This window comes from Armigeres subalbatus, chromosome 2, assembly GCF_024139115.2.
Source record: "Armigeres subalbatus isolate Guangzhou_Male chromosome 2, GZ_Asu_2, whole genome shotgun sequence".
In the NCBI taxonomy this organism is placed as follows: Eukaryota; Metazoa; Arthropoda; class Insecta; order Diptera; family Culicidae; genus Armigeres; species Armigeres subalbatus.
Window position 1 is genome coordinate 311015254 of NC_085140.1, and position 14916 is coordinate 311030169.

Genomic DNA, 14916 nt, shown 5'->3' on the forward strand with positions numbered 1-14916 from the left:
ATAGGAAAATAGTAGTTTGTGCAACTAGTTGCAAAAAGATGATTTTTTCAGCACGAATTGTACGTTTATCCAACGAGGCTTGCCGAGTTGGATAAATACTAACGAAGTGCTGAAAAAATCGAGTTTTGCAACGAGTTGCACACGCTACTTTTGCAATGACGAAAAATAGGCTTTAATATGATAAATTCGTACCAAAATGGTACAATTTTACATGATCAATCTTGCCAAAATATCATGGTGCTGCAGGAAACAAACATATTCCATGTTATCGTGCCACATTGTATGCTCGATAGACCATGAAGCGATAGAAAAACCTGCCTTTGAAGAATTTGATGTCATGCCCATCAAATTATTTAATTTACTATGTGACACGGAGAATACACTATTTGAACACTCACCGAAGCTAATTGAGCAAAATGTGGTCATGTAACTACTGTTCTAATGATGGTTTTTCATTAAAGCACCCAAATGAGTGCTATAATGGATTTTTATGCAACCCATTTGAATTGCATAATGTTCATTAAAGCACCCATTTCATTGGTATGGAAAAGCAGGCCGTTTCATCATTCATATGTCAACTGTGAACCAGGTATTATGATCATGAATTGCAAAAAAAAGTTTTTTAAATTAAAAGGGACACAGAATTATTATTACAATATTAATAATTCTTTGTAACCTGCAATACCATCGCTGTAGTTAGTCCAACGAAATGTAACTTTGAAACAATATCGTACGCTCTTGTTTGTACTGCAGTCAATACTGCTCTATACCATCTTGCAAAACATGTGTCAGATGATTTGTGACTAGAACGATCTGAGCAGTGGGCACGGCAATTTCTTTAGATCAAACGACACTCATAAGGTCTCATAACATTAATGTCTCCATAGCCTACGTAGATTACATCACAGGAAGAGTCGCTGTATGGACGCGATTTATTTTGCATCATGTCAAAAAGCACTTCAACCATCTGGGAAATAGATCCCATTTCCCCTAATTTGGCAGTAGTTTAGCTTATGGAAAGTATCAGACAGATCTGTGTCGATTACGTCTGCGGCCACCTTTGACAAATATGTACTGGACTCAGCGTTGTAGCGTGTGGCTGGCCAGGCTTCAGGGGGGCACCGACATAACAAATTTCGCTAAATGATCACAAATTTTACTCAAATTTAACTAGCTCAAAGTGATTCAGATTCAAGCTTTGATCATAAGATTTCCTCGGTAATCAACAATTCTGTGATCAACCGTTTGACTCCGGAGAGCCTTTTTTGCATAACAACTGATACAGGTATCAGAACGTCGGCTGAGAGGGCACGTTTCTCTTAATATGGCAAGGAGCATGAATCAGGCTTCTGGAGTGGGAGCTCAAGAATCTTCTTCTTCTTATGGGCATTACATCGCCCACTGAGACATTGCCGCCTCGCAATTTAATGTTCATTTAGCACTTCCACAGTTTTTAACTGCGAGGTTTCTAAGCAAATTTACAAAATTTGCATTCGTATACCATGAGGCTAACACGATGATACTTTCATGCCCAGGGAAGTCGAGACAATTTCCAATCCGAAAATTGCCTAGACTGGCACCGGGAATCGAACCCAGCTACCCTCAGCATGGTCTTGCTTTCTAGCCGCGTCTTCGAGATTGGAGTGCCACCGCAAGTCACCTTAATAATATTACTCCTTGATATAAATAAAGAGCAACGGGTTGAGCAATACGTTTCAGAAAAGCGCGCTATGCGACCAGGCTTGAATGACGACTTTAATTACAACAACAGAATGCTACTTTCATCGCCTGGGGCGGAAATCAGACAGCAGATGGAAATATATTCCGTAATCGAACACGCAGTATGTTGCAATGTATATGTTATAGATGGAGTGAAAGAAGAATCTATTATTAATACTGTTCCTCCTCATAATTAACAACATATTAATAGCAGGAGCGATTGACCATCACCCAACTTGTGAGCTATGGTGGCAGGATATTACCACGGAACACATAAACGACTTTGAATTACCAAATAATATTGCCCATATAGCGCAGCGGGCCATCTTATCATTGACGTCATCGGAACCAAATCGTTATTGGATGGAAACGTTCCAGATTCAGTGGCGAGCGTCGAGCTTTTTCAATATGTTGACCAGTCAACGCTAATTGAGGAAACAAGATTCACTTGATTATTGACTGCTTAATTAGAGCCGCTTTTGCAGTTTAAACAAATGTTCAATAGACCGGGCAATATGCCCCAAAAAAACGGAAATGCTTTTGATTTATATCGTGGATATAAATGAAAGCCGATGAAAATCTTAACAAATTAATGTGTTGACGGAAGTACATATGTCAATACTATGATGGGTGATGGTTTTGCACTGAAATATACACAGGAGAGGCCACTCAGGATTAAATACAGTAACATCCAAAAAGGAATCAATTCATAGTTTAAATTGTTCTTTCAAAGCTTGCGGGAAGTGACGACCTGCTTTCATAACCCAATCAATCGTTAAACACAGAATTTAATGATTAGTCTCATTTATTTATTATATAGGCATAGTTAATTAGTAACCTCAGTCGAACAATCAATCATAAGGTAGGATAGGATAGTCAACAACGGAAATTTAACAGGAGAATTATGTTCATGCTTAATTTCGGGCTAACTATTCTCACCATTCAGTGCAGTTCCTACTCTTTCTCTTTTGCTCTCATTTTTCTCCTATTGTTTGTGCAATTATGTCATGTCACTCCCTACTTGTATGGTATAACTTGAGTAATGTGATATTGATGCACTCTCTAATGTTTCGCTTATAGAATCATTAAAAATATGTTAAATTTTTTAGAAAACTTTAATTTTGAAAGGATGGCCGATTAATTCCGATTAGGTTCAAAATTTAACAACTTGGATAGATCGAGAACAGTTTCAGTTAGGGTAATAGTAGTAGAATAAAGTTCTAGTTTTTCTCAAGGGAAAACAATACTTAATAACAATATCGAAAACAATGGATGGATTAGCATCTTTGAAATGTGTATATGATAAATTCATGGAATGAAGGCCATCGAAGTGAGTGTACTGGGAATTGTAGTAGTTGGTGTGTGTTTCTGATACATATTGTGAACCCGCGTTTCTTAAGAGGTATAATAATTATGGAAATTATTCATCGCGAATTGTCTATTAGTGTCCATGACTATTCTACGCACAGTTAATTCTCGCTTAACTTTTCAAAAGAACCTAAGCAACATTTTTTTCATGAATTAATTTGAATAGCGCAATCAAAAGAACAGCATAAAAGCTATTGATTGCAATATTCAAATTAATTCATGAAAAGAATGTTACTTAGGTCCTTTTGAAAAGTTAAGCGAGAATTGAATTAAAAACAGGAAGCAAACGATCTGTTTTATCTGAGTTTGATGTTTAGGATAAATAATGCAGGACGAATTTAAATGACTGAATATCATCTGCGAATCGAATTATCATCTCTCTATCAGGTGTATGATAAGCTTTTGATATAGCTACATAAGTACTTTTTTCAATAAGAAATCTGTAGTAGGGGAACTGTTCCGTTTTTCGTCTCACTGAACATCTCATCACAATCGTGTCGCTTCTTTTTACTAACATGCGTGCGCACTGCTGAAAAAATCACAAAAATGAGGAAAAAATCAAATCCTTCTCATTGCTTTGTTTTTGATGGGATGAACATGGGAGCTAGTTCGTAGAAGATATCATAAGCCATTCAGAGTGACTTTGAAAAACTTTATAAAAGTTGCAAATTTGATTTTAAGGTACTCATCTTTCTTAGGTAAAAGCATCTGCAAACGAAATTTCTTTTCTTATAACTGTATATCAATCAATTCAAAATTCTTAGTAGTGCAGTTTTGTGTGATAACGTAACTGTAAAATGTCGAAAATCATAATTTAACGTATTATTCTTTGCATGTCGCCTAAGGAATAATATTGGTTGAAAATCGAAACATTCTTGATGAAAATCATGATTTCATACTGATTTTTTCAAGCGAGCGTGTATCACACCGATGTTAGTGTGCTTGGTACTGTCACTGTCATGGACCATGGTAGCATGGATGGGGCCAGAGTGTAAAATAATCGAAAATTTTGGGTGAAGTCCACCTTTCTTCACTTGTCAGCTCACTTCCAGACACATTCATAGTCGGCTCTGGACTGTCAATATTCAGTTGAATATTAGTCATTGAATATTTACGCACTTTTCATAAATAGATAAATTATCTGAAATTTAAACACTTTTCAAATGAGTAAAGTAATTTGTCACATAGAACTGACTCTGATTTTCATCCGCTAGGCACTTTCAACGGTAAACATCAACATAAACAATGCTAATTATGTTTTTTTTCTGCACATAGGGTATTCCAAAAGGATTCATGAATGTAGTCGTTTATTGATACAAGTTTTATTTTCCTCGTATTATGATGTTAGCATCAAAGGCGGTCTTGGGCATTAGAGGGGTAATTGCCTTCTACAAAGGGATCGCATCATCCTTGTCCTACAAGCGTTTACTTTCAAGGACAAGCCTCCCGGAATCCAAATTTGAATCAACTCGCGTTTTCAACAGCACACCACTCAATACGAAAGCAACGCCCAGCTGTCATTTTTATTATTTCACGCATGCTGCGATGCAGTATTGAGTGGTATGCCTTTGAAAATGCGAGTTGTTGGACTTCGGGAGCCTTGTCTTTAACCTTTCGGTCCCTGACGTCTGTTTTTAAGGTGAAGGTGGGTTGAGTACCAAAACAAAGCTTTGAAAGTATTGGCACAATAAAAACTGTCATTTACTGTAGTAGTATTGGTGTAGTATTTATAAAAAGCAAAGAATATTAGTAGGGTTGGTTCAAAACGACCCAGCTCCATCACGCTCAATCGATTCCGTCCCATGCTCCGAGTGTATTCCAAAAGCCAATTTGAACAAAAACTGATTGGGCACAAGCCGGTTCAAGTTTGCATGAAAGCTAATATGGGAAACTAAACCTTTCATTACACTGACTACAGTGCCTCTCCTCCAAACGCTGGCGAAAAGAGAACTCACATAGCTGAATGAAAACCACACCTTGGGAAAGATCCATTGATTACGTAACACAAAAAATAGCCTTTTATACCCCGCTCACTCCTTGGCTCACTCCTATATCACACTTTTTGTATGAAGTATCTGCTCCTGGTGCGATAGATATCACAGACAAATTCTGGCTATTTTGATAAATTACACGTTTCACTTATGCTTTCTGAGAAGCCTATTTATCATGCTAAGGATTGGCAACCTCGAATAAAATCGACTCACAACTATCGGAACGTCAATTCAATATGCATTTTCTATGGAGTCAAAGCTCTTGAATATTTCATCCAATCATATGGTCGCCCCCCTCGCCAGGGCCCAATGACGAAGCGCCACAATCAGAATAATGTAAAATTCAACCTCGCCATATAAACTGTCATACAAACCTGAAACGACCTGTGCACTGTAAGCCCCTATTCAAACCAGCACAAACCATTGGAAGACACCTAGAATATGAAACATATTCGACTGAGCGTGGCGGAGCAAAATAATTTTTGAGCCACCTTAAATATTATTTTTTTGTTAAATATCTTAAATATTAGTTTGCTGCTGCCGCTGCCGGTGTTTACATTCGCTCCGCGATCAGTTTTTAGTGTTTTTTTTTATCAAAAATAGCAGTTTATATTAAGTTTTCGCTTCAAACAAGTGACTGATTTCAAAAAGTGATGTTTAATTGGCATTCCATCAACATTTCGGGCTGCTCATGTGCGGAGAAGTGTGTGAAAACTTGATTTTTTCAATGCCCTTTGAGAGGAAGTGAAGTGCAGTGATAAGCCCACCAAATCGCGAACGGCTATTAAATTGGCACGAAGCTGCTGATTTATTCTATAATTCGAGCCGAAATGCATAGGACTCTTTGAAGAAACATGTTAATTATCACGGGAAGTAAATAAATATGCTGTGAGCAGGTTAGTAACTTGAATATTAAACTTTTGTTCGATGCTGTTCGATGCATTCGAATGCTGGTGGGTGAGGAGTGTGGGAGGTGTGGTAACGACCCGTGGAAGGTCCGGTGCCATATTGACGGCCATCGTGGTACTCTTCCAACTATGTCCTTAAGGTCTTTCAAAAATTTAGACTGCTGTAAAAACTACATTTCTTGTCTTGTCATAAGACGAGTTTGTACAATCCCATTTAATTCCACCACTTAATTGTACCTTGACAGTTACGTATTTCGACCTCGACAGTAAGGTCGTCTTCAGTGTCTCGTACTTGACTCGACATTTCTTGACCGATTCCTTCGCAACCAGTTGCTCTCGATCCGGATGGATCCCAATTTTCGATTTATTCTGGGTCAATCCTCACGAAATCAAGAAGTTTAAGGTGTCACAAGACATATTTGGATTCAATTCTTAAATGAAAATGAAAATATCATTCCCATCATTGCTTTGCGAAATCATGAAGTTTGAGGTGTCGCATAATTTATTTTGACACAATTTAGGAAATGGTCATTCCGGAGGTCCCCCGGATTATGGTCGATGTGGCCCGATTGAACCCGAGTGGCCCAGGAACCCTAATATCATTCTCATCATTGCTTTGTGAAATCATGAAGTTTGAGGTGTCGCTCGACCTATTTTGGCTCAATTTAGGAAATTGCCACTTTTTTTCGGGGACAACTGACGCCAATGGATTCTGGAATATTTCTGGAACCGTACTAAGAATTGAATTGAATATGAGCGGAAGAAACGAATACGGAAGCCAATGAGGATATTTCTTTTGAGAGAACAGAAACTTTTGGAGACCCTGGTGGATTATGAAAAATTGAAAACCTACAGAAATAGCTAAATATTAAGTACTGATGGTGAAATACAGTCGCCTCTCCACATCTCGATATTGAAGGGACCATCGAGATAGGGAGATATTGAGGAATGGAAGGAAAATTGAAATGGGTACTCGAGACAAAAAAGCTTGTTGCTATGAAAAACGACAACAAAACAAATGTTGTTTCCTGTTGTTGATGTGTTTCTTATTGTCCAAAGATGGTCTAGTAGCCCAAAAATAATCCTGAACAAAATATGATCAGAACACATCGAGATAGAGAGATATCGAGATAGGGAGGTTATCGAGATGTAGAAAGTCCAAATGTATGTATATTGAAGGGACTGAGGAAACCATCGACATAGGGAGAGATATCGAGATATAGAACATCGAGATGTAGAGAGTCGACTGTATTCTCTATTATATTTTTCAGCACATGGTCAAACACCAATAATATCAATGTTATTTTGCCAATACTTCATCGTAGTCGGCTTTGAAAAATTTTGTTGATTGGCATTTAGTCGAATGACATTTGGTCAAATGATACACAATAATTTATGTTTATACAACAACTAGCGGAAAATACCCAGCTTTGCCCGGGTGTTGCAAATGTCACATACAGAACTATTTGCAGCACCGCACTCTAGATCAATTTCCGTGCGTTTGTTTTGTTTTCCTCAACAGTGGACCCAAAATTAAATTCTAATGATTTTTTTTTACATTTCCCCTTTAAATTCATCAACATTTTTTATATACAAACCTTGCGGATCCCAAAACGAATCGATTAGGGAACAAATCTTGCAAATCGGTCAACCCGTTCGCGAGTTGAATCGTCAGGAAGGAAATCTCAACTCATTTTTATTATATAGATTATGAGTCCTTTCACGAATTTCGTAAAGCTGAAGGTTTGATCAAACCGAGCGTTACGATCCATACAAAAAAATTAAACCTTCCATACAAAAAGTGTTACGACGGGGAAAGTGGAGGTCCAAAATCACCAAATTTAGTGTTACGTATCTTTAGAAGGAACCCTATACAATAATTGAATCATTTGTTTGAGAAACTGCATAAGTCCATTTTACACTATTTCGAGAAAACATCAAAAAACTGTTTTTGAACAAATTCGCACCGAATCTTTCGATTTCTTCGATACAGATCAATAGTTTTTGGCAAAACTCAACACCCTGGGAAACTTTCAGTGCAAAAAATGTAAGCAGTACTTCACAATTGCTCTTCAAAGTACGTGGACATATGTAGTTTCTCAAACAAACGAAAAAAATTTCATACATTCCTGAACAAAAATTTTTTTCGAGTTTTTTGCCAGAATACGTATTTTTGGACGAGGATTCAGAATATATAAAAATCTCATTTTGGCCAAAAATGTTACATATGCAGTTTCTCAAACAAACGGTTCAATTAAACAATAATTAGTTCAGTAAACAATTGTCTTCCAAACATAATTCGTTAATTATTGGCCGAAAATTTAATTCCGACCAAATGATCATATGACCTAATGTCTATTTGACGTCAGGTCTAATGACAAAACATCATTCGACTTAATTTCTATAATTAATATAATTAGGGGAAACCGCCAAATGTTGAACGGCTAAAATTCCTGCCTATTGTTGAACGCCCATAAGAAATGCACGTGCGTTCAACAATAGGCGAAGAAATTAGCCGTTCAACATTTGGCGAATTACCCTAACAGATTCATGTTAGTCGGTTGGAGGGGTTCACCAAAGTCAATATCCAGTCGGGAATATTCTCGGCATATTCATCGTTTTTGTATTATTTATTCTTTTTATGAAACCATCATTATTTGGACAATTGGAGCAATAATTATGTGATTATGAGAAACATCGCAATAAATCATTTATTTTTTAAATTGTTATGGAGTAAAGATCCTTCCTTTCAAATATCCATTCGACGGAACTTCATTGGACTAAATGTACCAAGATTATTAATTCGAAAATCCGCTTTCGACCAAACGTCCTTCGACCAAATGTACCAAGATTCTTCATTGAAAAATATGATTTCGAGAAAAATATGATTTTCAATCAAGCTCAAAGCTCAAGCTGTTTTGCAACATCAATGAAAAAAATATTCTTTGATATCCAAAGAATGTTTAGGCCAAATTTGAGCATAATGAATCGCCTGCTGCGAGCGTGCTTACAGCGGCACACTAAGAGTTAACTTTCTGAAATCAGTATGGCGAAAGGCATCTAAGGTTCGATTTCTCAAAATTATGCACCTTCATCGAAAAAATATTTGATAGGCGTAGTGGCGGACACCTTCCTACATAACCGGTACCAAATAGTGTTTCATGAAAAGTTCCTTATTATGAGAAAACACGCGTTAGATGTCTTTCGCCATACAAATTTCTGGCGGGTAACTCATGCTGGCTATTTGCGCATATACTATAGCGCCTGAATGTGGCAGCGGCGGGTAGAAAATCAGCCACTGCCAATAATTCATTGGTTATAGAAAACCCCCCTGACAATAATAGAAGAAAACCTACCAAAACCGAAATTTCCCCTATTGTGAAGCTCCTGTTCGAAATTATCCAATGTAGGAAATCTTCCGAATAATACCTAATGGTGGTAAAAAAGAAATATGTCTAGCGTGGGTGACGAGTGAAACTTTAGAGTTCGAACTCTGATGAATGTTTTGATGAAACTTTGGAGAATCCCGAATCTAGAGTTGCCAAAGTTGCCAAAGAAGGATTGATTCGATTTCTAGTCCGGATAAAGTCGATTTCTTTATGCTTAGGTCTTGAAACCATCAATAACTTTCTTCAGAACAAACATTCTGTAGCTACAAGATTCTTTGATAGGCAAAGAATCGTTTGGCTAATCTTAGCGGCACAATAATTGAAGAAAATCTGTCAAAGCGGTCTTTCCCCCTAGGTAGCACCTTCAAATTCTGTTTTTTAGATCTACTAATTTGAGAAAAATCTATCGAATCTGACAGAGTGCTCTACGACTTTGAGGCGTAATAATGAATTTTATCATCAAGCTCTTCTTATAATGATGTATCTATAACCGCAATATGGGGATTGTTAATTAAAATAAACGTTGAAATGAAAAAAAAAGTTTTTGATAGATTTTCGTTTTCATCGTTTCAACACTGCACAGTAGGCCTGGCCGCTTTTATGTTTGAAATGCATTTATTGTTTACTTCAAACATAAATAATGACAAGAAAAGTGATAGATGTCGTCGAATCTATCACTTTCCAGGATTCTTTCACGAACTGGCTGTGTATGTGTAGACTAGACTAGACTAGACCAGATTTTCGTTTTCATCGTCGTGGTATCGTGTTTCAGAATTAGAAGGATGCGCCGACGTGCAATATCCTACTTATTTTTTTCACCATGATAGTTTATCAAACAAGTTTCAAATAAACAGCATCAATCAATGGCTTGCATGTCGACCGTCGTTCAATGTGCTCGCCATGCAAAGTACTGTTTGTAGTTGTAGTTCAACAATGACTAACACCACTAGGCAGCACTTTTGTGTATTTGCACGTTGGCGACGTTCACCAGAGAGAGAACATGACAACGGCAGGCAACTAGGAAGGAATTGGATGAGCAACCTGATGGAGACGCGTGGTCTTTCATGCGATGTCTCGTTCGATTGCTTATGAGAAAAAGACTTGGTGGAGGAGCGCAATGAAAAGTTGTTTTCGTTCACTTAGGATGGAACACAGGAGTCCTTCGCTTTTGGCAAGTATTGCCGGTTGAATACATTCCACTAAAAGAGCTTTATATATTTTTCTGGTTTCGTGACCCACCAATGACCAGCTTTGGCGGAATGTATGGAAATGAATAAACGAAATTTAATTGGGAAATAATGTAGTGATAAGATTGAACATCTGTATGAAAAAATGTTTAAATGATTAAGTAATAAATCATGTAGTGAATGTGAAACTCATTACAGGTTTCTAACATCTAAGTTACTTTTTAGTTTTAGCTCTTCAAACGGAAGCTAGTAGTTTGATTTTTCCAACACTTTGGGTCAAATGGATCTCTTAATTTGTACCTTTGAAAAAATACTAAAAATGTACAACAAAATCACGACAAAAAATGTTTCTGTCTGTTCTTCTTTTGCTCCATTGCACGTAATGCAATACACACGAAATATCACAAAACCGCTTGAGAGAGCGTAATGCAACAACACAGTGCATATCAAACATAACTGTTCGAAAATGTCCCACGATGAATCCACTCGTGGCAAAAATCAATACCGACATAAGCTATCCCCACTTCCAGTTGTGATTAATATTTTACAAGCATCGACCATTACTGGAAGCCTAAGAACGCCCAGACACGTAATCCTCTTAGCGAATAGGCCTGCCCAACGTAATGCTGTTCTTCGTGCACTCCCCCTAATTGTGCCCCCATCACCAGTAAAATAGGCTAAGCTGGAGTAGTCTAATTAAAAAGGAAATATTCTCCTCAAGTTAACTCTTTGCAGATTCAATGTTTTTTTTAGCAGAGCAAAGGGGGTGGGGGATTAATTTTGAATTTTCTATCTATGTGATAAATCAATTCCCAGGATTTTTGCTCCAAATGCTAAATACTCCACTACCTTTGCATGTTTGAAATGCTATCGTCAATGGTCATCGATGGTCCAAGAAGACTCATCTTGTCCCGTACGGTTATAGCTCCCTCTTATTTAATCCCCATTAACGGTATAGTCGTGGTGAGTAATGGAAGCAGTTCTCATAATGCAGCTTTGCATACTGGGAAACTTTCTCTTCGTTATAAGGATGGAACCGGCGTTGCGAAGAGCACAAGCACGAGATAGGAACAGGATAATAAAAAAAAACAACACGATTGTAAGCCTTAATTATCGGAATTCCGTTTGCAGTAGAGTGTACTTCTGTGCGGTTTCATGTTTGCTTTTATTCAATTATATAGCTCATATTTTATGGTTCATTATGTATTATACCATCGAATGGGATTTGAGTTGGTCGCCGCGAAGAATGGCAATGAAGTAGCTGCATTTTTAAAGAAAAATAAAAAAGAGTGATTTTCCGATTCGATTCGATACAAAGTCATCAATCAATGTACTGTGCACAAAAGTTTATCTTTATTTGTAGGGTTCACAGAAAGTTTGCTGAATTACACGGTTGAAAATAGAGAGCATGTGGGTTACGGTGGGTCAACAAATCGATTTTGTACCACACCGTTCACGTTCTGAGTGTCTTCCGAAAATTTGACCTTGGAATCATTGGACATAGTTAATAAGCGTTTCAGTGGGAATCTCGGAGATGTATAATGCGGAAAAAGTGACTTGAATCGTCTGAATGAAACGCTCACTTTTCATATTTCAATTCCTGCTTGACTTAAATCGGCTTTCCAAAGTTTTCGGTTCAATCGACTCAAACTTTAGGATGACAATCGAACAGTAGGACTTGATAGCATGAGTGGTGTGGAGCGAAATCGATTATTTAATCCATCCTTTTGTGGGTTCTAAGTTGCCTTTTTTCTTTGCATTTGCTATAATATATGAATATGTGTGTATTTGATTGTGGGTTGTGTTAGTCATGTTATTGTGTGTAAGCTGTATGGATAGAGATTGTAAATACTTTGTCATTTCTTCATCTTTGCTTAGTTTTTTTTTCTGTTTTATTATGCTATTAGACTCTTTGTTTAGATTGTTCTCTCCTAATAACATTTATCGAAATATGAGTGTATCTTCTTTTTTAATATTTTCTTTTTTTAATAGGGTCATCCTACTGTTTGCTGGCTTTAGACTACTAGTTTCCTTGTGAAAGATTGTGACAACAGAGACCCGGAGTGCTCCGGGTGTCTCCGTTGGCTTGATTTTTTTACGCGCACAAAAATACCATTAAAAGACTACTACTCGTCTATGTGGGTGGTTTGGATTTACTGATCTATCTGCGGTTTCGTTATTTGATCCGGTTTTCGAGGGCATTTTGCAATAGAAAAGTATCTGTGGCTATGTATGTTTGTGTCTGGTACTAGCACTACTAGTTGTGGTAGTAATAGTTTGTTACAGTAGTTAGTTGTATAGTGGCTGCCCTATTGTTATGTCAATAGGATGCTGTAGAAAACCATCTATTCCTTGCTGTCTTCTTGTGGCTCCTGGTCCGTCTCCGGGACGTCCTCAGTAGTTTGTTGCTCTGCGGCATTAGCAGCGGCTTCTGCAGCAGCTGCAGCCGCTCTAGCTTCGGCATCTAGAATCGTAAGGAAAAAGAAAACAATTGCTATTAGATCAACGAGTTTTTATAAAATATATTTTATCTCAGATAATTGATAAAATGGATTATTTTAGGGTTCATTCGAAAATTAGATAACACTGAAATTGAGTATTTTCAATCACAACTCGTTAAGCTTTTCATTTGAAAGATGTTATGTCAATAAACTCTTTTTTTTGCTGGAGCGATAGGAGAAAAAAAATCACAAAATGAAACACTTTCATTGAGCAAATTTTTGGTACACCCAACCAGCGACTGTTAGATTTTATAGACTAAGAATATTACGACATTGTTGTTTCAAAAGGGCGAAAGTCGCAAACGTAAACATTGACTTCTTCTGCTGATTTCACGAAGATTAGAGACTTCTGGCGGTATTTTCCACTTCCGTTCGATAGAAGACCAGTTCCAAGTGGTTGTTAGCTGGGAGCGGTCCTAGTTGTTGAGTAATTTGCAGGAAAAGGCATTGTTTACGTTTGCGACATTCGCCCTTATGAAACAACAGTGTCGATTAGATCTTATAGTAGTATAAGAATCTAGCATTTTCGCATGTGCTCAGTTCCTACCTATACAGGTTTTGGTAGGTTCTTATACAGAACTAGTCGACCCGGCAGACGTTGTCCTGCATAGTAGGCGAAAATGTCCATGTGAAATTCCCATACGAATCCTAATTTTAGTTTTTCACAATTTGCACATCCTTACGCATAATTTTCGCATGAGGAAATATCATATAAACCCGTCGGAAACGGTAACGAACATATCTGCTGAAGAAATGACGAAAATCCATCCAGCCGTTTTCGAGTTATGCGGATACGAACACAGACCATTTCATTTTTATATATATAGATTGTGAGAAAATCACCGGTTGGGTGTAGATGCAGACGTGTAGTAACGTACACTTTTCTACATAACTTGAACGCAATTCTCAATTAGTTTCCTGGGGCTGAATTTATGCAGTTAGAAGGCGAGGAGGGTTGTGCTGGAAAGGGCATACGAGCTGATGAAATAAGTTACTAATTTACAGTTTTTTCAGATACGATAAAAATTGAACTCAAATGTTGGGAAGAACACCCGATCAGGAATACATAACAAAATTACAACTCAATTCTATCAATGGTTGTTATTTAAAACAACGTGTGTTATAATTAGATAATTCGATAAAAATGTGTTTTCGGCCAGTTTTATTTCATATCAAAATTATAAAAACATTAGTTATGTATACTTACACAAAATAACTGCCTACATTTTTTGATATTGGAAAAAAGCGGAGGTAATCACCTCCAGTATAACTTGAAAAAGATTTATTAATTACGCCTAACGTAGCAATTACTAAAAGGCTACTCGAATTCAACAAGTGAGCTCTGAGTACATTTATGGGCCTAGTAACTGCGCACTATCCAACAGATATAATTAGTAGAACATAAGGCTATCTGACGTTTAATCATCTTTCTCTTTTACGCGCACGGAAAGGATAGGATTTGTTTTCATACGGAAACGCTTCGGAAGCATTTCCGTATGAAAACAAACCCTATCTCGTCTGTGCGCGTGCAAGAGAAAGATGATAAACGTCAGATAGCCTTATAGGCCTGGTTCAAAGTAATGTCAGTAGTTTTTGAACAATGAACGTCAATCATCGTAGCATTTGATTTGTAGTTAGTTGTGCATCTGTTTTTCAAACATAGTTAAATTTCCCGTCATGGTTTTTATACGCCCAATATTTTTTTTTCCACTTTTTTAAAGTGGTAAGTAAAATCCCATATATTTATACCGTTTTTAAAATTTCATTGAAAATTTCGAAAAAATGCTTTTGATTAGAGATTTTTCTTAATATTGGTTTTTGGAAAAGTCAATAGTCAAAAAATCCACTGAGAT

General features: G+C 37.1%; 2 protein-coding genes across 11 annotated transcripts in view; one reads left to right on the forward strand and one right to left on the reverse strand.

Moving 5' to 3' along the window:
* LOC134212586 (mesoderm induction early response protein 1) overlaps positions 1–14916 on the forward strand; it is a 41881-nt gene that overhangs the window by 19463 nt on the left and 7502 nt on the right. The window lies entirely within an intron of this gene.
* The window catches only part of LOC134212579 (dual specificity calcium/calmodulin-dependent 3',5'-cyclic nucleotide phosphodiesterase 1-like), a 705268-nt gene continuing 700966 nt past the window's right edge, over positions 10615–14916 (reverse strand). For 5 of the 7 annotated variants that reach the window (XM_062690571.1, XM_062690570.1, XM_062690569.1 and 2 more), the window contains exon 9: positions 10616–13026. In XM_062690571.1, the coding sequence (XP_062546555.1) occupies positions 12908–13026 (119 nt within the window). In that variant the 3' untranslated portion in view covers positions 10616–12907. Of the gene's footprint in view, positions 13027–14916 lie in introns of all 7 variants that reach the window. The other 2 variants (XM_062690565.1, XM_062690566.1) reach the window with 1 other exon arrangement.